This window comes from Neophocaena asiaeorientalis, unplaced genomic scaffold, assembly GCF_003031525.2.
Source record: "Neophocaena asiaeorientalis asiaeorientalis breed wild unplaced genomic scaffold, Neophocaena_asiaeorientalis_V1.1 scaffold308, whole genome shotgun sequence".
In the NCBI taxonomy this organism is placed as follows: Eukaryota; Metazoa; Chordata; class Mammalia; order Artiodactyla; family Phocoenidae; genus Neophocaena; species Neophocaena asiaeorientalis.
The window spans coordinates 5,300,412-5,323,798 of record NW_020172768.1 but is presented as its reverse complement, the minus strand read 5'-3'; the positions used below and the strand labels follow the sequence as shown (position 1 = coordinate 5,323,798).

The 23,387-nt window shown below is 37.2% G+C and overlaps 1 protein-coding gene across 3 annotated transcripts in view; it reads left to right on the top strand.

Moving 5' to 3' along the window:
• Positions 1–23,387, top strand: part of ARHGAP32 (Rho GTPase activating protein 32) — a 147,799-nt gene that overhangs the window by 66,723 nt on the left and 57,689 nt on the right. For all 3 annotated transcript variants that reach the window (XM_024740784.1, XM_024740786.1, XM_024740785.1), the window contains 4 exons: positions 1,441–1,533; positions 2,378–2,500; positions 4,043–4,120; positions 14,728–14,809. In XM_024740784.1, coding sequence (XP_024596552.1) covers positions 1,441–1,533; positions 2,378–2,500; positions 4,043–4,120; positions 14,728–14,809 — 376 coding nt within the window. The remainder of the gene's footprint in view (positions 1–1,440; positions 1,534–2,377; positions 2,501–4,042; positions 4,121–14,727; positions 14,810–23,387) is intronic.

Sequence of the window (23,387 nt, the reverse complement as noted above, 5' to 3'; positions counted from 1 at the left end):
GAATAAACAAAGTAACAGAAGAGCAAACCAGAGGGCTTTCAGAAGCATGATTACCACCCTCAGAGAGAAAGTGAGGAAGTCACATTCATGGAATGAGAACAGAGTTTTAAAAAATAAAATAATCAGAGACCTTAGAAATGAACATGTGGTTTTTAAAATTAATTTTAATAATAACAAACAGCTGGACTACATGCAAAATGGACATAGATGAAGAGAGAATTAGTGAGCAGGAAGAGCAAACTTTGTAAGAACACAGCCCCAAAAGGGACAAAAAGTTGTGAGAGAATTGTTGGGAATCACAGAGAATAGACCCAGAAGTTCCTACAAGTTCCTGTTCCTCTTGTAGGAGTTATAGGAGGAGAGAGTGGGTGGCAGTAACTAAAAATATAATAAATTCCCCTAAATTAAAAAAGGGCCCGTTTTCAGATTAAATGGGCCCATTAAGTGCTAAATGTAATAAGTGAAAAGACACACATCTAGAAACATTGTGGTAAAATTTCAAAATGCCAAAACAGAGAGGAAACCCAAATGGCTTCCAGAGAGCAAAAACAAGGTTTTTCTCAAAGGAACAAGAAACGTATTGGTGTTAGACTCCTTGGCAGCCACAGTGGATGCTTGAAAACAGTGGAAGTCCTGAAGGGAAGCCATTTCAAATCTATAGTTAATTCCCAGGCGATTATGTAGTGAGGGCAAAGTGGAGACTTCAGTCATGCAAGAACTGACACCGCAACAAGGTCTCAGGAATGTCCTAAAACCACAGATTCTTTCGTACTATAGAAAGCCTGGACGTCTCTCTGCCTCCTTTTCCCTGTCTGCCTTGTCTGTTGTGTATTTCTTTCTCAGACTGTCTCACAACATGACCACTCCCAACAGGGGCCAGGTTCTCATTTCTTTTTAAGAGAGCAGCCAGACTGAGCCGAAATTTTGTGTCATGGTTCCTAATGCCTGCAGCAACTCCTGTTAGGTCAGCTAATGTTGGGTCCCATTCCTGGACCCATTAGTTGACTTCGTGGTGTAGGATCACGTATGAACTGTCCTGCCATGGCTGGGTGTGTGAAGACTGCAGCAGGCCTTGAAGAAAGCATTTCAGAGTAGCAGGGGGAAGCCAGCTGGAAAAGCAAGTATGTCTCTGCTATCGTTTTACATTTTCAATACAAAAATAGAAAGAGAAGGCAACCAAATTAGAAGCTGTACAGTAGTATAAGCCCTGATGGTGAGGGGCTAAAGTGAAAGTTCTGCACCAGACAGGAAGTTATGTAATTGCCTGTAGTGTCAGTTCATGGAACTGTTAAGCCTCTATGAAGAACCTCCGTAACTACGAAAATGCATAAAAATCTGCAGATTTTTTTCTCCCAGAAACAACCAACTTAACACCAGTTTCTTTGACAGAGAGTGTAGTATCTTTATTCTGTTACCACTGAATCTTCTCTTTTTCTTTAGTCAGTCACTCAGATGCTTATGGCTTACCTGTCCCGCCTTTCAGCTATTGCTGGCAACAAGATCAATTGTGGACCTGCCCTTACTTGGATGGAGGTATTAATCCAGTTCATCTTTTATTAAAGTTAATTTTTAAATTATCTACTTAAGAAATTTAATACTAATTTTCATAGCTGTTGAGTTTCACGAATTGAATAAATGGTACTTATTCTCTTCTGGAAGATAGATATGTGATACATTAAATATTCTTCATCTCAAATCTTTCTTTGATAATACAGGAAGCTAATTTTAATATTATTTTATGAATCACAATGACACCTGTTATTTTTGTATTTAATATATTAATGTATATACATTTAGCAAGGTGTATGTGTATATACATGTATATATATAATTGGCTTAGTAACTGAAAATAGTTTTTAGTCATTGATGAACAAGAGACAATTAACCTTTTAAAGAGTCTGATTTAAGAATGTCTTGAGTGATAGATTAGGTTTTTCTCCTTAATTTGCATATGTAGAGTTACATTATTCTCTCCTCTCAGTGGAAACTGGGAAGGCAATGAAAAGTAGAAAGAATATAGACCTTAGAGCCAGGCTAACTTGCCCTGAGATCTTGGTTCTTCATTATTGGCTGTGTGATCTGGGACAAATTATTTAATCTCTCGTAATTTATATAGCCTCTTTTTAGCTTTAGCATCTTCATCTTTAAGTGTTGATAATTATGATAAGTATCTTTTAGAGTTATAAAGGTTAAAAGTATGTATGTTATATGTACAATACAATGACTGGCATATAGTAAGTACTCGGTAAGTGGTGGGTTTGTTTTAATATTCTTTGGGTTATGGTTTTTCTAAGTCAAGTTGAATTATATAGATACACAAAGAAACTTCCAAGTCCCATGTCTTTAACCATCTCATAGTACATTTTCTTTGTTACAGATTGATAATAAGGGAAATCACCTTCTAGTTCATGAAGAATCGTCCATTAACACTCCTGCTGTTGGTGCTGCCCATGTTATCAAGAGGTACACTGCTCGGGCCCCGGATGAATTGACCTTAGAGGTAAATGACTAAAGATGCTATGTGTTAGCTCAGTCCCTGCTATCTTTCTAGCCTCAGTTTTAACTGTTGCAATCATTTCCTTAATGAAAAGCACCAGGTTTTTCTGTGCATCATCGTCTTTCAGCCTGGCATGCCATCTACTTTTATTTTAATGACTGTACTCATTCTTGAAAATTCAGCTTAAATGTGTCCCATTTCTTCTAGGAAGTCTCCTTGATTTCCTTCCCTCTACTCCATGGAAATACATACCCCCCAGAACCTGCACTGAACGTCATTCTGAGCTGTTCTCAAGGCTTATCTCTGATATGTCACTTACTACATTCAATCATAATTGTTCTCCTGTTTGTCTCTGTGAGCTTCTTGAAAGCCAAATCCTCTTCTGTCTTTGTGTTTTTAGCACCTAAAAACAATACCTAGTGATACTTTCTTCTCATTGTTCATAGATTGAGGTAAAGACCAGATGAAAAGTGAAATGAACATCTCTTGCTATCAGATGCAAAAGGAGGGGAATTAAGTTTCTTCCTTTAATATTGGCTGATGAGAGGCCAAGGAAAATGCTGGCAGTTACTCAGTTTAAGAGGAAAAAGAGTGTAAATTTTTACTGTGTAGAATTCAAACTGTTCTCAAACTAAATTTTTAGCTCTATACACAAAGGAATCCTTGGTCTTGAGAGATACCATGTCTGTTAGCAAGTATGGTTTTGTGAAGAGGACTTTCATGACTGGAAAAACTAGTTGTGAATATACAAAAAAATTCTTAAAGCAATATTGTATACATTAGCAACGTTGGTCTGAAGTGCTTAACTGGTTTATCATCAGTTATTTTGATTGAAGAATACAACTTCCTTTAAATATATTATTAAAAACTATTATTGCTATTTTCATACTTACAATTTTGTAGAAGTTTGTACAAACTCATGAGTTTGTCTTTTAAAGGGAAGAAAGCCATTTAGTGGGAATGTTATAGTGAACCATCTATTAAAAGAAATGTAGTTGTCATTCAGTTTTACATGTACTAAGAATAACCCAGTAACTGTAGACATCTTAGAGCTTTCCTATATGATGAAATAAGATATGTCAAATGTTCAGCACAGTGCCTGGCACATGGTAAGCGCTCACTAAATGTATTAATAGAAGCCGCCGTTGTGCTAAATATGAGTATTTAAAATAGCCTTTTAGATTCACTAAAGCGAATCTGATCACCTTTAGTAACAGCAGTTAACAGAGTATTTTAACAGAAGTGATGATGGTAGATGCCTGATGTTCAGACATCTTATGCTGTCAATCAGGCGTCCTGAAGTTACTACAGGTGTTAGTTGGACCACAGTCTTTGTGCTGCTTAACTTTCTGTAAACCTCTCCTTAACAAATGGTTAAGATTATTAAATTCCTTACAGAAAGAAGTGTTAATGTTTTACCAGAAATAATGAGCCAGAAAATAAGATAGTACTTTACCCTTTTGTTACAGTTAAGAGTTAAATTCTAGACAGACAATTGCTTTAAAAATTGATTTAAAACGTTTCACTTAAAATTTTTTCTCCTAGGTGGGAGACATTGTTTCTGTTATTGACATGCCCCCAAAAGTGTTAAGCACGTGGTGGAGAGGCAAGCATGGATTTCAGGTAGGCGACAAAGAATTTGGTGCGGAAAATTCAAAGGTCGTCTTTTCTTTCATACGTGCTGGCAGTGGACTTTGTCATCAGAAATTTTGTCTGCAGTGATAAAAAAAATGTAGATGATATTAGACTTGGGTTTCCTTTTCTAGTTACTATTGTGGTTGTTTTGATCTCCTTCTTCTTTGCTGTATGGTGGTATAGCCAAAGTGTGAGCAGAATCACATGCCTGGTGACCACTTTTAGATCATCGGGACTGTGACTCTGCCTTGCTTTTCACAGTGGCTTAAAATCATGAATCACATATGTTCTCTCTCTAGAATTGTCAGTTTGATCAATGTTTTTCATGCACTGTAACTGTTAATGTAAACAATGCATGAATTGCAGGACAACAGCAGAAGCTAAAACTCTTTCTTTTTCCTTATATGCCTAACTAATTTGAGACCTGATAAAGGCGTATTTTAGATTGACTAGCACTAATTTCCATAGGATGGTAAAGTTTCCTTTTATCTTTTAAAACTATCACTAGAAGAGCATCTAAAAATGCCTTTAAAAAAGGCATTCATTTAAAAAAGGAACTGAATACTTTAAGGGAAGAACCCACACAATTCAGTCCTCCTCTCTCCCATCTCCCAAGTACAGTCACACTCTGAGATGCTGGGGTTAAAGGCTTCAGCATAAGAATTTGGGGAGATATTATTTAGATAGTCCCGGATGGCTAGGTGGGTGGGGCCACTCTTAGGGCTGGCTTGAAGGCCTTTCCTGGACTCTCTCTCACAGACTTGATAAAGAGTAGGGCCCTGATTGAGCCAGGCTGGCTTGAAGGCCTTTCCTGGACTCTCTCACAGACTTGATAAAGAGTAGGGCCCTGCTTGAGCCAGGCTGGCTCCTAGGCCAAGGGCAGGCAGAGTGTAGGGGTGTTGGCCATGACTGCAGAGAGCTTGAGGGCCTTGGGAGGAAGGAGCCCTGGGAATGACTGCTTCATGGGTGCCTCTCCCCATCCTACTGTCCTCAGGCAGCATCTGAGAAGGGGCCCAGTGGTACTCACAGGCTGGTACAGGGCCTTCGTTTCATTCATGGCAGAAGGCCCTCTGGGCACTGACGCCATGCCCCGAGGCAGGACGAGGAGGACAGGCAGTACTGGTTCCCTCTTCAGGGCTTCTCAGATGAGTGGGAGGTTCTGGGCCCAGCAGGACTCCCTAAGAGATCTAGGAGGGGTTTCTGGAGGTGGTGACTTTGAAATGCAGCGTCCTGTGCATGTCTTCAGAGGAGAGGATGTCCAGATGACCTGGGTAGACTGGCTAGACGTGAAGCAGCCATGTGACCAGTTAGCCAGCTTGACCCGTCCTGGTCACACAGATGGACTGTATAAACTGCGCTTTGTCAGTGAGCCATGAAGGAGGAAGCACAGAGGCAGGAAACCTGTCTTCCTGATACAGTAGCAGGAGACGAGGGGCTGGGCTTGGCCTTGGGGTAGCTTGGACAGTGTGGTCTTCCGGGAACTAAGGCCATTTAGAGCTGACCACTCTCGGGAGAGAGGGTGAAGGGGAGCAAAGGTGTGGGCTGTTGTGTCCCAGGATGGAGGCCAGCTCTGAGCTGTGGCGCTCTGGCCGCTGAAGGGACGCGCTCTGGAAATGCGGTGTCGGTGTGCAGGCAGCTCTGCTCAACCTAAGGTGTTTATAGCGTGTTACGTGGACTTCCCTTTCCTTTTTTGTCAGTCTCGTGTGTCGTTTTCTCCAGCCAGCTGTCGGGGCATGACAGAGTACACGTGGCATGCGGAAGCCTTTCCCTCAGAACCCTGTGAACTGATGCTGTGCAGTTGCTGGCTTGTGACTTTGGTTTTTTTTTTTTTTTACTATTTAAAAAATAATTAATAGGGCTTCCCTGGTGGCGCAGTGGTTGAGAGTCCACCTGCCGATGCAGGGGACGTGGGTTCGTGTCCCAGTCCAGGAAGATCCCACATGCCGCGGAGCGGCTGGGCCCGTAAGCCATGGCCGCTGAGCCTGCGCGTCCGGAGCCTGTGCTCCGCAAGGGGAGAGGCCACAGCAGTGAGAGGCCCGCGTACCGCAAAAAAAAAAAAAATTTAATAGATGTTATCATTTAGTACAAGTTTACAGAATAGTTGACCAGATAATATGCAGAATTTCATATACTCCCTGCCCCACACATGTATACAGTTTCTCCTATTAACATCTTGCTTTACAATTCATTGAATAGAATTGGCAAAATGCTGAACTTTATTACCCACAAGCTGATTAGCAGTTTACATACAGCACAGTGTAAGCACTCTTTCTAGAAAAGTAGTCTGAGGAACGCTGGGGCCAGAATCACAAGGATAAGAATAAAGTGTGTCAGTATCACGTCCTCCTCCATGATGATGGAAACAGTTTTGGGGTTTGCTCTTTGTTACCTTTAATGAACCAATATGCATACATCATTATTAACTATAATCCATATTTTCATTAAGGTTCACTCTTTGTGATGTATGTAGTTCTGTGGGTTTTAACAGATGCATAATGACATGTATCCACCATTACAGCTTCATACAGAGTATTTTCACTGTCCTAAAAATGTGTGCTCACCTACCCATCCTTCTCTTCTCTCCTCCTAACCTCTGACAAGCACTGACTGTTTATTGTCTCCATAGTTTTGTTCCAGAACATCGTATAATTGGAATCATATGGTATGTAGCCTTTTCAGACTGGCTTCTTTCACTTAGCAACATGCGTTTTAGGTTCCCCCATGTCTTTCACGGTTTGATAGTTCCTTTTCCCACCGTCGGGTGCTCACTGTTGTGGATGCGCCAGAAGTTATTCTCCCATTCACTTCTTACAGTGCATCTTGGTTGCTTCTAGTTTGGAGCATTTATGAATAATGTTGCTGTAAACATCCATGTGCAGGCTTTTGTGCAGATGTGTTTTCCCCTCCTTTGGGTAAATACCGCAGAGTGCACTTGCTGCATTGTACGGTAAGATCCTGTCTGGCTTTGTGAGAAACCACCAATCTGTGTTTTAAAGTAGTTGTTACCATTTTGCCTTCCCACCAGCAACAGCGGTGATGCTGCTCTGCATTCTCATCCCCATCCGATAGTTCTCAGTTGTTGTTGTTTTAACCATTCTAATAGGTGTGTGATGGTATTTATTGCATTGTTCTCTTAATCTGCAAATAAAAGCAGTCCAAGGAGTAGCATTTACCAATATAGTTAAGGGCGCTGTTCTGCCATCTTCACTTTTCTGTTACCAGTAACTCCTTCTGCCCTCCCTTCGCCACTGATTCTCAAACTTTACTTGATATGCTTATGACACGTTACATGGGGAACATGTTAAAACATAAAATCCTATGACCGAAGCCCTGAAATGCTGTTTCACTGGTTGTGGGACAGGATTAAGACTGCATTTTTATCCATGTGATTCCGGCCCAGGTGTTCCTCAGACCACTCTTCTGGAAGCAGTGCTTACTCTGAGCTGTAGGTAGACTCTACCAATCAGCTGGTGGTTGATAAAGATCAGCATTCTGCCCATCTGTGTATTGTTTTAACCTCGACCATAATTTTGCTGTGGGAACAGAAGGATTAGTTCATCCATGTGTTTAAATTATACTGTGACTATGTTTCTTTTCTTAAACTTCTGGGAGTAGGAAGTGTGAAATTATATTAACTATAGTAATTTGAAATTCCGAAATCTGTTTTTTACTTGTCTTCTAAAGAGTATATTGAATCTTTTACCTCTGTTTTCTGAGGTGTTTCATCATATAATCTATACTTCAGCAAAAAAAAAAAAAAAAACCTTTTTTTTTTTTTTTTTTTTTTAAAAAAAAAAAAAAAAAAAGCTCTTTGCTTTTTCTTTCTTGTTAAAAATAAATGTCATTAGCTTTTGTACTTATCTGGGGACTGTGGTTGGAAATGTGAGGTGAGGTGTCTGGAAAGTCTTTTTTTCTTATGTAAAAGCCATAACACAAATGTAAAATGTTAAAATCTTTGAGCATTATTTGTTAGTGCCATGTTTGGCAAAATTTTATCTGGGAGCCACTGGCATCAGAATGACCCCAAAACATGTTGAAACCAGATATTACTAATCAGAATCTCTGGGGATGGGGAGACGAATCTGAATTTTATCAAGTTCCTCAGGTGATGAATAAGCACAAAATGTGAGAACCACTGACCCAGCCTCCCATTGTTTATCCTGTGCACAGATAAAGGAAGAAATTAAACACAGTTTAGTGAGTGTTCTCCTTTCCCCCCAGAAAATCTTCTAAAACATATTTGGGATACAGTCAATCTAAGAGATAAAATACCATTTAGAGAGTGACAGAACTCTGTACAGCTCATGTTCTCTTGGTTCTCCTCAAGATGGTCAAGGATCGGCTATTTTATTTTTCAAAGTTGCCCCAGAAGGTTGTGTGAGGGTTTCTGTGTACAATGACAGAGAAGCAAATCTTGGGCAGTAAACATTTCCTTACCTCAGGAGTTTAATGTGGTTCCAGGTAGCTTATTTTCAGAAACGTATTCTTTATCCCAAAGGGAAGATATTTGGAAACCTTGTCCCTTGTAGTAAGTAGTTTAATAGAGGAAGACAGTTTACCCACTTATTTCTATGAAGACCATCATTTTATGTACGGAATTCAAAGCTACACCTTTTCATTACTCAAAATTAAGTAGAGCAAAATATTTCCTCTCCAGTTAAGTAATGGGAAATCACATACTGTAATTTTTCATCTGTAATGTTATAGAATTTCAAGGGAAGAGGGAGTATGTGGTACTCCAATATAAGGAATTGTAACAATTGCTGCTTTTACGTGTGCTTTCTAAGTGCTTTCCATTAACCTTTAATTCTCACAGTCTGTGAAGAAGGTACTATTATTACCTCTCTTTTACTGACGAGGAAACTAAAGCAAAAGGGGGCTAAACTGCAAGCCCATTGTTATTTCGCTGTTTAGTGTCAGAGCTTAGGTAGAAATTTAGGCATTCTGGGCAAAGAACAGATCATAGTAGTAATTTAATGAACTTCTAGTGGCTTCTGCTTGTCTACATGTGTGAATCATAGATTTCTATATTAGAAAAGATGGTAGTGGATCATCTGGTCCTAAACTGTCATTTTAAAATTATAGAAATCCTGAGACAAAGGAATTTAGATAGATTGTTCTGATTTACAAAGACAGTACGTCAGTGATATAGCCAGAACACAAGCTTGGTGAGTTCCAATTTTGTATTTCCCCCCCTTGGATCACAAAAATCTGTAAATTTTCTTAAATTATTTTCTGTGTTACTTACTGAAGTTTTTTATTTTTCTTATTGGTGCCATTAGCAGCTGCCACTGATGTTTAGAGAGAAATTAGTTCCTAGATAGCTCCTTTTGTTAATTTGTAACATCAGAATATGTCCTAGCAAATGATGCTTAAACATTCAGTTTCATGGAAATTATTGACAAAATGGCTTAGAGTAGTAGTTCTTAACCTCATCAAACCCTGTACCCCCTTGTTATGATAAATAATTTCTAAAATCTTTCCTTATGATCCTGAAATGAAATTTACAAATGATATACCAACCTACAAACACAATTTCAAAAAAGTCAGTATAATGTGTCACATATAATATAAAGGAGAAATAAAAGGAAAGTAATTGTGTATTTAAAATACACAGTGTATATTTAAAATATATATACTTGGGACAACTGCATGGACGTCTTGTTATTTCATATCTAGTCCACAGACCAGTAGCATTTAACATCAGTCAGAAAATATAATAAAACCTATTTGTAATAGCATCAAAACTATGAACTACTTAGGGATATATCGGAAAAAAGATACAAAAGATCTGTGTACTGGAAGCTACAAAGCCTTTCTGAGAGAAATTAGAGAATATTTTAGAAAAGAGATTATATACCCTGTGTGTGGGTTGGAAGTCTTTATATTGTTAAGATGCCATCTCTTCTCAAATTGACCCCAATCAAAATCTCAGTAGATTTTTTGTAGAAATTGATAAGCAGATTAAACAATTCATATGGAAATGCAAAGGACCTAGAAAAGAACAGCCAAAACAAATTTGAAAAAGAAGAACAAAGTTGGAGAACTAACACTAATTGATTTGAAGACTCAACTGTAAAACTGCAGTACCAAGAGAGTGTGGCATTAGGGGAAAGATAGACAAGTAAGTCAACAGGACAGAATAGATTCCAGAAGTAGACCCACACATACATGGACTGCTTATTTTCGACAGAGGTTCAATGTCAGTTCAGTGAAGAAAACATGGCCTGTTTTACAAATGATGCTGGAACAGTTGGATATCCTTATGCCTCCAGAAATCCTCTGATTTATTTCTTGCACCATATGCAAAAGTTAACTCAAAATGGATCACATACCCAACATGTAAAGCGTAAACTACAAAGCTTCTAGAAGAAAGCATAGGAGAAACTTCTGTGACTTTGGCTTAGGCAAAGTTTCTTAGATGTAATATCAAAAGAACAATTCATAAAATAATAAATTGAATTTCATCAAAATTTAACACTTCTGCTCTTTGAAAGACATTACTTATAACAATAAAAAGACACACCACAGACTGGGAAAAAATATTTGTGATGATTATATCTGATGAAGGACTTGTATCCACAACATATAAAGAACTCTCAAAATTCAACAAGAAAACAGAACTCAATTTAAAAAGTAGCAAAAGTGGGAATAGACACTTAACCAAAAAGATATATGACAAACAGACACATAAAGAGATGCTCAACACCAGTAGTCATTAGAGAAATGCAAATTAAAATGACAGTGAAGTCTTGCTACATACTTACTAGAATGGCGAGGATGTGGAGGAATTAGAACGCTGACACAGTTGGGGGGAATGTAAGATGTTACAACCAATTTGGAAAACAGTTTGTCAGTTTCTTAAACATACACTGATGACATGATCCAGCCATTCGACTCCCAGGTGTTTATCCAAGAGAAAAGAAGGCTTACGTTCATACAAAAACTCACACATGACTGTTCATAGCAGCCTTACATATAATGGCCTCAAGCTGGAAACAACCCAGGTATCTCATGAACAAGAGATTAATGCATAAACAAATGGTGGTATTTATACAGTAGAATATTACTCAGGAATAGAAGGAAAGAATTATTGATAAATACAGCAACATGAATGATCCTCAAAATAATTATGCTGAATGAAAGAAAACAGACGACAAAGAATACATTCTGCATGACTCTATTCATATAAAATTGTAGGAATTGCAAAGTAATGTTTAGTGATAGAAACTAGGTTAGTGGTTGCCTGGTGGGCAAGGGTAGGGGCTGGTAGGGAGAGGGAGAGATTACAAAGAGATACACGAAAACTTTGGGGGTTGATACATATATTCATAAATTTAAGTGTGGTTACAGTTTCATGGGTGCCAGAACTTATCAAAATGTACACTTTAAATATGCACAGTTTGTCAGTAAAAGTGGGAAAGAACTGCAGAAGCATCTGATTTAACTTTTCATGTATCTAATGCTATTGATAATTCCTGTGTTTTCTACCTCTGTGTCTCTTACATTCATACACTTTTCTTTCTTCCTCATGCCAAATTGACTTGGGGAAAAACGACTAAATTGAAGGTTCTCTTTCTCTCCTTTAAGCCCATCCCTAACCTGTTCCTGCCTTATCTTTTTCTTCTGTTACTATATTTTTATTACCTGCTCCTCTACCCTCATGGGCCCTAGATGCTCGTCTTTTCTTTTCCTCCCATCTTCCTAGAGTAGAAACTCATTTTGAGTCCTGCAAAATATACTGAATTTCCCTCACCTTTTTTAGCCATTTACATTAGAGCTTTAGAAAATGCCACTGCAGCAGAAAGAATAATGTGATGAATATAATTATAATAATATAACTTAATGTGAATAAAACAGGATGATGTAGTTCATAGATCATATTGTTAGAGTTCCAGTCACTTTTAACATTGGACATTTTGAGTTTATTAGAATTATTTATATTTGGTGAAATACTAGCTTAAGTATACATCAGAAAAGTATAAATGTTCATTAACTATATTTTTAGGGTTAGTTATATTATGTGTATATTTTCAATAGAACACAGTTTCATTTTTTATGATGGAAATTTTATAATAGGAAAACAGAATCTATTTGCTTTTCACAAGTATACAGAATTAACTCCTTTAAATAAAACAGTTACCTTAACTGTAAACAGTTACAGTTAAGAGTGATTTTGGCTTCAAGAAACAAAAGTGAACAGAAAAGGTAGCATTGCTGCAGTTGAGTCAGCAGCTTAACGATGCTAGGCAGAATTCTCTAAGATTCTCTTGGCCTTTCTTTAAGGTCAAATGATGGCTACTGCAGATCCACTCCTAATACCTACGTACACAGCATAAAGAAGAGACAGAATAGTAGCAGTAAAGCTTTTTACAGGTGCCGTGGCTACACCTGAATGCAAGGAATCTGGGAAACTGAATATTTAGTTCAGCTAATATTTAGTAATATTGCACTTTATAATAAAGGGAGACAGGTGAGCAGGGATTGGAATTAGGTGTCAGATGAACCTATCACGGACCTACCTCTACATAGTACACAGTAGCATTTCCCCCATATACCTAGACCTGATGCATTGAGACATTCAGAAGGTGAAAGTGTAACTAGTATGTATGATACAGTTCCCCAAAGAAGATCATTAAGCTTTGTTCAGTCTTTGTGAAGAAGTGATGGAAAATTAGTTTTGTTTGCTGACAGATGCTTGAGTTTAGAAACCAGGCTAGGTGCTTTCACACACATTATTGAGGTAGCTAATGTTGTCCCATTTTTACAAATTAAGAAACAGACAGATGTTAAGCAGTTTGCTGCAGATCACAGAGCCTAGTAAATGGGGGGTCTTTTCTCTATAGCAGATTGCAGAAAATGTTTACAAATTGAAGTGAATTAGAATTTTATGGAAAGGATGATATTTGACAGTGAGGAAACTTAAGTATACTCAAGCAAAAGGTGGTAGGTATTGTGTGTCATATCCATACAGTGGAGGGGCTGGAACCCTCTAGATCTTCCAGTGGCCAGCATATTGAGATAATAAAGAATAAACAGCGTTTCTCAAGTGCTTGCTATATGCACTTTGCTTATACTGATCCATTTAATTCTCATAACAACTCTTATGAATTAGGTACAGTATTATTATGTTTAGAGGAAGAAACCGAAACACAGAGGCTAAGTTATAAACCCGACCAGTAAGTGGCAGACCTGGAGTAGAACCCAGGCCCTCTTAATCCTGGGGCTACACTTAACCATAAGTGATTATCTTATAACTGATTTGCGTAAGAGAGAATGAGAATAATTTTTCAAGTTGATTCTTGTTCTAACCAATCTTGGAAGAATTTCTACTTGTTATTAGTTAAATAGGAAGTTGAGTAAAGTATGATATAGAATTTCACCAGTAAAAGCAAATACTTAGAGCATCATTTTGGAAAGCAAAGCATATAGGAACTCTAAGACCCAAGTTTCAAATCTTTCAAACAAAACTGAAAATTTGTTAATAAGCCCTTTCAGCTCTTGATAACTAGTTACATCTTCATAATTTTAAGAACTAACATAGAATATCGATCAAGAAATTGAAGTAAGAATGCAGCAAGTGAGCACGTGAAAATAATCCCACACAGATGGAAATTACACAGCTCAGAACTTCACGATGAATCATACTTTTGGAAGACCATTCCTTTCTCCCCCAGAGTCTTGACAACAGAGGGATGTACAAAGTGATGTAGTTTTCTTGTTTCAGCTTTAACATCTGCTGCTTGGCAGCCCAATTATATTCCCATCTAAGAAAACATCTATAAATATTGGTAAAAATTCCCTTTTTACTTTTGTTTCCTGGCTCTTTGTTTCTGTATTCATTCTGTTGGCTATGTAGTATCTCTGGGTGATCTGGAGCTCAATATTTTACTAATACAGCTCCTTGGGAATCTACCTAACACCATGAGCAATCCTGCTACCATGTCAGATTGGTGTGAAGCCAGAGTTTGTTACCACTGCCGAGATTGGTTGTTTTCTTCTCTTGCTTTCCCACTTATGCACGCACTACTGGGCTCTTTAACAACAGTGGATACCAGGATTTTAAGTGAGCGATTGTTTCACCAATTTATTTTAGTCTTGTCATTTTTCATGGAACCTGTGAGAGAAAGAAGAGAAAATTTGCAAAAAAATTTGAATGAGGTTTAGTGCTGATTTTTTAGAAATCATATAGAGAAATCAGTAAATACGAAAGTTGACAGTAGAGGTGTTAACACAGCTAGATTGAAATTTCAGCAAAGTAAATTATTAACAGGTATAAATTATACCTCTTGCACGCACAGCTTGGTATCAGACTAAATATTTTAATTGGTGTAAAAGAAGCTTGGGAAATTAAAAGGTAAAACTAGGAAAGCAGACGTAGATATTAAGACAAATAAAACACGTAACTCGATATACTCATAGCAACAGATTGTTTTATTGTTTGTGTAATTGGCATCATCAGTGATTTAGAGTCTTGGAATAACAGAATCATTGGGAGGGGCTGTGGAGCACATTACTGGAATTGAATTGGCAGTGTTCATACACTGGTCTGTTCTCTGGTTTAAAATCCTCTCTTTGCTGCTTTTCTTCTTTAGGTGGGACTCTTCCCTGGACACTGTGTTGAGTTAATTAATCAGAAAGTTCCCCAGTCAGTGACCAACTCAGTGCCAAAACCCGGTGAGTACACTTTTTCATGAATGTGACTATTTATCAGCTGCTTAAAGATTCAGATTTTCTCTTGCAGTCAAGCACATAGCTTGTCTAACTATTCTTTGCATTTATTGTCATAATATGCACTCTTAATTTTATGTGGTTTTGATTTTTAATAGATTCTTTTTTCTCTATTGATCATTTCACAGAGGTTTACATGCATTCAAAATTTTAGACAATTTTAAGAACTGTTGGCTCCATTAAGCTTTGTCATTATTTGTTTTTACAATTATATAGTAGGAATGTAGCTTATTAATGAATAAAACGATAAAAAGAAAATACCAGGTTTAAAGAACTGACACGGAGATAGTATGATTAGCTGAAAATTAATAAATGAAGGGAATGTATATTTTATCAGTGCCTGTGAACATCAAAACGATTTTAAACAGCATTTGTTATCATTTATATAGTATATTTACAGTGCTGTATAAGTATGTGGAGTACTTTACAGATATGTAGAGCAATGTGTTATAGGGGGTAAAAATTTAAAACTGGAAATTTTTGTTTTTATTGGGGTGATTTAATCTGGACAAATTTTACAGAATACCTCATCTGGAACCTTTTAATGTGATGTAAATTTTTGGAAAGAAAATAAAAACAAAGACTAAAAGATTTTAGAAGGAGGAGGGAGTAATCAAGTGTATTTCTCCTGATTGTATTACATTCCCTCTGCCCTTCTCTACCCTCACCGTGGGATTCTCAGTCTCTTTTCAAGGCATTTTTATCCTCTGTTAAATCCCCCTTCTTTGGGTAAACTTGTTAAACATAAAAGCACTTTCTCAGTGAGTACTTATTCGTTAGTGGTTGTGATGGCTGTAGTTTTCTTTCCTTGTTTAAATATGGCATCATTAACTTAAAAAAAAAAATCCTATGCCCATTAGCAGACACTGCCCCATCCTCTCCCTTCCCCCCAGCCCTAAGCAGCTACTAACCTACTTTCTGTCTCTAGATTTCTCAAATGTAGACATTTCACATAAATGGAATCATACAATATATAGTCTTTTTGTGACTGGCTTATTTCATTTAGCATAATGTTTTCAAGATTCATCCATGTATCAGTGCTTCATTCTTTCTTATGGCTAAATAATAGTCCATTGTATGGATATACAAGATTTCTTTTATCCATTCACTTTGGGTTTCCATTTTGGCTATTACGAATAATGTAATACTTAGTGTACAAGTTTTTGTATAGATGTATGTTTTCATCTCTTGAGTATATATCTAGGAGTAGAATTGCTGGGCCATATGGTAACTCTGTGTTCAACCTTTTGAGGAACTGCCAAACTGTTTTACAAAGTAGCTGCACTGTTTTACAATTCCACCAGCAGTGTATGAGAATTCCAATTGTTCCATATCCTTGTTACTTTTTTTCTTTTTTTTTTTTGGTTATTGCTGTCTTAGTGGGTATGAAGTGATATATCTTAGTGATTTTGATTTGCATTTCCCTGATGGCTAATAATGTTGAACATCTTTTTATGCGCTTATTACCCATTTGTATATCTTTGGAGAAATGTTCAGATCCTTTGTATATTTTTTAATTGAGTTGTCTTTTCATTAATTGAGTTGTAAGTGTTCTTTATACATACCAGATACAAGTCCTATATCAGATAATATGACTTGCAGATATTTTGTCCCATTCTGGTTTGTCTTTCGTTTTCTTGATGATGTCTGTTGAAGTGGAAATGTTCTCAATTTTGATGAAGTTCAATTTATTTTTTTCTTTTGTCACTTATGCTTTTGATGTCTTATCTAAGAAGATGTTGCTTAACCCAAAGTCAAATTTACTCCTATGTTTTCTTCTAAGTTTATAGTTTTAGATCTTATATTTTAGTCTGTGATCCATTTTGAGTTAATCTTTGTATGTGGTGTGAGGTCCAACTCCATTGGGTATCCAGTTGTCCGAGCACGATTTGTTGAAAAGATTATTCCTTCCCCATTGAATTGACTTGACTCCCTTGTAGAGAATCAGTTGACCTTAGACATACGAGTTTATTTCTGGATTTTCAGTTCTCTTCCATTGATCTCTATGTCTGTTCTTATGCCAGTACCACCCTGTCTTGATTACCATTGCTTAGTAGTAAATTTTTCAATTGGGAGGTCCTCCTACTTTATTCTTTTTCAGGATTGATTTGGTTTTTCTGGGTACCTTGCAGTTCTATATGAATTTTAGAATCATCTTGTCAGTTTCTACAGAGAAGAGAGCTGGGATTCTGATAGGGATTTATTGAATCTGTTTATCAATTTGGGAAGTATTACCTTCTTGCCAGTATTCATTAAGTCTTCCAGTCCTTGAACGTGGATATTTTTCCATTTGATTATTAGACCTTTCATTTCATTCAATATTTTGTAGTTTTTTTTTAGAGTATAAGTTTTACATATCTGTTGTTAAATTTATTTTATTCTTTCTGATGTTATTGTAAATGGAATTGTTCTCTTAATTTCATTTTCTTATTATTCACTGCAAGTGCACAGAAATACAATTAATTTTTGTGTATTAATCTTGTATCCTGAAACTTTGCTGAAATTTTATTAGTTCTAATAGGTTTTTTAGTAGATTTCTTGGGATAGGCTAAATATAAGATCATGTCATCTGTGAATAGAGATATGTTTACTTCTTCCTTTCCAGTCTGGATGTTTTTTATTTCCAGTTGCCCTGGATATGTTACATTGTTGAATAGAAGTTCTGAGTACAGGCATCCTTGTCTTACTTCTGATTTTAGGAGAAAGCATCTGGTTGTTCACCGTTAAGTAACTTTTTAACTGTGGGGTTTTCATAGATGCCCTTCATAAGGTTGACGAAGCACCCTTCAATTCTTAGTTTGTTGAATGATTTTATCACAAAAGGGTGTTGGATTTTGTCAGATACTTTTTATCCATCTATTGAGATGATCATGGGTTTTTGTGGTCACTATTTTAAAGTTATTAAAATTCAACATCAAAAATTTATTGTTATTTCTTGTGCATTATTTTTATGTATTTCTGCTGTGTAAGCTTAACTTTTATTAATTATAAAGTCTTATCTTTGATAATTTCACCTCAGAGATATACTGTTTTTAAATATTAGCTTAATATTGATATTACATTGTATCCATCAAATATTATACTTTCTCATGTTCTGAATATGAAAGTGATTTTCTAATAGTGATAACGTCCAAAACTTTTAAAACTTGAGAAAGTTAATCAGTTATTGACAGTTCTAGAAAATAGGTTTCTGTTAATAGACCTGTATGGCATTGTTAATTCTAAATTAGTAATGATACATAATGACAGCACACCTTCAAAAGCTAGTATTTTATCTTTTGTGAGCAGCATTGCAGGGTTGGCATAGGAAAATGTGCATTCTTAATACATTTTGAAAAGGATGATGTGAATTCTATCAGCCTCAGGCTTGTTTCACACTTTAAAACTGTCTTTGCCTGCAGTACAAATAACTTTAATGTTCTCTTTATTTTTAACATTGCCATCTGTCATGTTAGATGCCAGATCTGAAAGATGCAGATAGTTTAAGACTGCAACTTAAAGCTCCCTATATTATTGCACAACAAGGGCAATGGGGAAAACCTTCCCTTTGGAGCTCTTCTTAGTGTTCTCCATATGTCCAATTATTTGTGTACGTAAAAATAAAATGAATGAGTCACTGTGTCCTGACCAAGATAGCATGTATCCATGGTGCCTTAAGGAAAAGAACGTGTGTGGGGCGGAGGGGGCGGAGAAAAGAAGAGGAAAGAAAAGAGGAAGAAAGGTAGACGCTTGTCCCAAAGAAATTGGCATTTAGTTCAGTCCCCACAGGTTCTGGTTGAATGGCAGGTGAGGCTGAGGTGGGAGGAAGAGGAAGGAAGCAGGTGAGGATTTCTGTGTGTTTATCCTGTGCAGCATTTACCCAGCAGTTATTTACTGGTGTCTGTCTTCACGTTTTTAGTGTTCTCGGCTGTTATCTCCTCGGATATTTGTTTTGCGCCCTTCTGTCTCTCTCCTCCTCCACATGTCAGTTATGTCTTTGATGTTGGCTCATTGGTCCTCTCTCCAGCTTGGGAGCTTTCTGTTGACCTCTTCCCTCTGTGCAGGCTTCTCTGAAGCCCATCTAATGAATTCTTCAGTTCTCATATCAGGTGTTTTGTTTCTAGGATCAACATTTGGTCTTTTTTATAATTTCCATGGTGGAGTCCCCACCTTCCCACCGTATCCACCTTTTCTTCCAGAAAGAAAGAAAGAGGGGGTTTGGGGGAGGGAGGGAGAGGGCGGAAGGTGGAGGGAGGGTGAAGAGAGAAGAAAAGCAAAGCTTACTTTTGAAGCATGAGCTTCTAAAAATGAAGGACTAGGGAATGTAGACAAACCCTCCCTCTGAAAACAGAAAATTTGGACAGAAATGTAAAAATATAAGATCTCTTTGAAGGACTGGAGAGTTAACAAGGTAGTAAACAATTACTGAGCTAAGATTAAGCAGAAGAAGGACATCCAGATACGTGACCCCAGTGTATGGGGACATTAGCCCCCTAGGGTATCAGCCGATGGAGTAGAGAATGTCGCAGCACTCACGGAACAACAAATGGAGTTCAGAGCCCAACAGGGCAGAGTTGCTGATAATGCCCCAAGCTTTGAGTTAGGATTTTTCTAGAAATTGACAACTGATTCTAAATCGATTCTAAAATTTGTATAGAAATGCAGAGCCCAAAACACACAAGGCAGTTTTGAAGAACAAAAAAGTGGGAAAATTAATACAATAGATATCAAGACTTACTGTTAAAGCTTCACTCATTAAGATACTGAGATTAATGCAAGGATAGACAGATAGAACAGTGGAAAAGAATAGAGTCCAGGAACAAACCTGTGTCCATATAGATGCTTGATTCATACACTGCAGAGCATTATGAAAAAGACAGCCATTTCAGTAAAAGTTGCTAGGTCATGGAGAATTATAGATCTGTATATGAAAGGTAAAACAACAAGACTTAGAAGAGAATACTGTAGAATATCTTCATGACCTAGGGTTAGGCATAAAGCAGTTATAATAATAACTGAGAAGCTTAATCATTAAACTTAATTAAAGTTCAGAATGTCATTGTAATATGCTATTAAGATAGTGAAAAAGGCAGATCACACGGTGAGAAAGATATTTGCAGTATCTATATCTGACAAAGGTCACGTAACCAGTGTGTAAAGAATCAGTAAGAAAAGGACAGATAAACTGATTTTTTTAATTGAGTGAAAACTTGATCAGGTATTTCACAACAAATACCAAAATGCGGAATGAGCGCATGACACGATGTTGCACATCATTAGTCTTTAGGGAAATGCAAGTAAAAACTTAATTAACTCACAAAACACATCCACCAGAATGCTGAAAATTTAAGAGTAGCGATACCAAAAGTTGGCAAGGATGTAAACCTGTGGGAACTCTCATACACTGCCAGGGAAGCGTAATGCAGGACAAGCACTGTTTGGCACTACCTACTAAGTTTGTCATGTGTATACCTTGTGACCCCGCAGTTCCGTTCTTAGGTATGTGTATAGAATGTTCATGGCAACCTTATTCCTAATTGTCAAAAAACTAAAGAACTCAAAAGTATATCTGTAGTGGAATGGATAAATAAAGGCATGTTCATTCAGTGGATTCTTCTACACCAATGAAAATGAAATGAGTTATGTCTGTGTGGAGCAACATGGATGAGTCTCACAAAAATAAATACGGAGTGGGAGAAGCCGGATTTATGCACACATTTACACTGGGTAATGCCATGTATATAAAGAGAGAGTTCAAAATCATACAGTTCAAGACTGTTCTGTGGTGATAAAGTTTGGACAGTGGTTTCATTTGGAGAGGAGAGTGAGTAGGTGGGTAGGAGAGAGGGTTCTGAAGTGCTGGTAATGTTCTGTTGATCCAGATGGTGACTATACAGAAATGTAATGATGTGGAGCATCTTTTCATGTGCTTATTGGAGAAGTGTCTATTCAAGTCCTTTGTCATTTTTGAATTGGTCACTTTGCATTTTTTACCTCCTATCCAGGTAAATATTCCTTACAATATCGCTTTAATACACAAATGTTTGAAATTACTTTTTCAAAATAGATTTTATATTTCCATACTGTGAAATACTCTGCAACCCTCAAAAGGAATGAGGTAGAAGCCTATGTGCTAACCCAGGGGATTTTTTCTGTGATGTCTTGTTAAATGAAAAAGCAAATCACGCAGCAGTATAATCCCATTGTAAACTCATAGAAGAGGATTAGGAAGGATACATACCTGACTGGAAAGCGGAATGAGATTGTAGCTATAACAAGAGACATTTCATTGTTTTCCTCTGCTCCTGTATTGTTTAACTCCTTTACAATGATCATATATTACTTTACATAGATTATAATCTACCCTTCACTCCACCCTGTCCAAATAGGTAATTTCTTAGAGTCTTAATGCAACCGCCTCATAAAATAGATATTTTGTGATAACAGATTTAATGCAGATGTTTTATTTAATGTATATACCTATGTGAAAAGCAGCTCAAAGAGGTGAGAGCACAGGCCTCAGCCTTGAATTTTCATCCCTGTGCCATGTGTTACTATCCATATGCATGTCATTTGGCTTCTCTGATTTTAAATCTCCTCATCTAAGAAGTGAGGCAAGATTCTTTTAAGGATTAGAGATAAGGCATTTAAAGCCCCTGGATACTTAATAAAGATCAGCTGTTATTTTTTGTCGACTTATGTTTATTTACTATGTTATATCATTTAAATTCAGGAGTGTCTGAAACTAGGTCTATTTAGTTTATGTAGGTGCTTATTTAATATATTATTTGTTGGTATAAATCTATATGCAAATATTTCACAGTATACCATGGAAACAAATGAATTGCAGTAGTTTTCATGGAACCACGGTGAGGAAAGGAGCTTCTCTGGATGGCCACTTGAGTAGAGTTTGCATCACAGATTTTTGTCTGAATTTTTTTGTTAGCAGACATAGACGTAGCTGAGGCTTTCATTTTGGGGGAAGACTTAGTAATCAGATGTAATGCTGATGAAATCCTTATAAGTAGTTTATAAGGTAACACAGCCTGAATTTGTGGCATAATTTTGAAATGAAAAAGTCCTTGTGTTATCCTTTTAGGAAACTGGTCCTCTAGTATCTTGTGTTTTGTTGTTTTATTTGCAGTTTTGCCTAATTATAGTTTTTTTTCTTTTGTTTTCATTTGTTTTCTTCTGGATTATTTCCATTTTCTTTCTTTGAGTGTCCAGCACTTTGCTCTTCTGTAACCATGTTTCCTGACATCACTTTAGTATGAGGTGACCACTCTATAGCAAGTAAAAAGGTTCAGGTTTTTACTTACCTGAAATGGAATGTTGTACTAAATATTCTTCCCACTGAACACATTACTTTATTACTCTGGAGGCAAATACCTTAAGAATCAGATATGAAAATCAGTACCCTAGGAGGCATTGATATAAGATGTAAAAGAGTTCCAAAATGCTAGAATGCCCGGGTGGTTTTCTCTCGGAATACATGGTAAGGGATACATCAAGATAATACTTTCTCACCCTGCATCAGGGAAAAACAGAAAATTCATAACATCACATATTTGTAGTTGCCTTAGAGTTTTTGAATGCTGTATTTTTGTTATTTAAGTGGGAATTTGAATCTCGATACAGCCCTGCAGTGTACTAAGAGCGCGGGATGTATCTCTGTCCCCCACACACCGCTTTTTTTTTTTTTTTGAATTTTATTTATTTTTTTATACAGCAGGTTCTTATTAGTTTGTTAACTAGTGGAGCAACTGAGACTCAGAAAGCTCCACGCTGTGCCTGAGCTTTCAGAGCTGAACTTGCAGAAGCCTTCTGACCTCTCCTAGTAACCACTGTCCACACCTAGGTAGCCCTGGCTGTGCACCAGATGGATTACACTCATTTGCGATTGTTTAACTCAAAACCCAGAATTTTCCCACCATGGAACATTGAATAGAGGTAGAATTTATTGTTTTCTCTCTAAAAACGAATATTTTGGGTTTTTATTACAACAAGAGTAAATAAAAATGTATTTCTGTATATGAACAGAAGAGATATTAGGGCAAAAGATGTGTTGAATGGAAGATGAAAAGAAGTGCTTATAGGAACCTACTTAATTTGCTTATTTTGTTTCAGCCATCATTCTTTCTAAGACTTCTTTAATTAATTAAAATACATCTTTCCATAGTTCCTCATTACATATAAAACATACCTCCGGACTACTTTACTGTGTCGTTTCCGGCCATCTTCCTTTTCCGTTCTCCCGTTCTGCTCTCTCTCCCTGTGCTCACTGGGCTCTGTTTCTGTGTCCTCAGCACATACCACGTGGTGTCATAGCTTTCCCTCTGCTCCTACTGCACCGACTGTTCCTACAGTCTGAAATGCCCTCCTCCCCGTTTTGCCCAGTTAAAATTTTCCTTATTTAGACTCAGGCCATAATCTTCTTGTCCATGAAAGTTTCCCTGACCATCTCTCCCCGGCCCATCTCTCCCGGGCCTGTCTTTCCCGGGCCTGTCTCTCCCGGGCCTGTCTCTCCCTATGTCCTTCTCTCCCT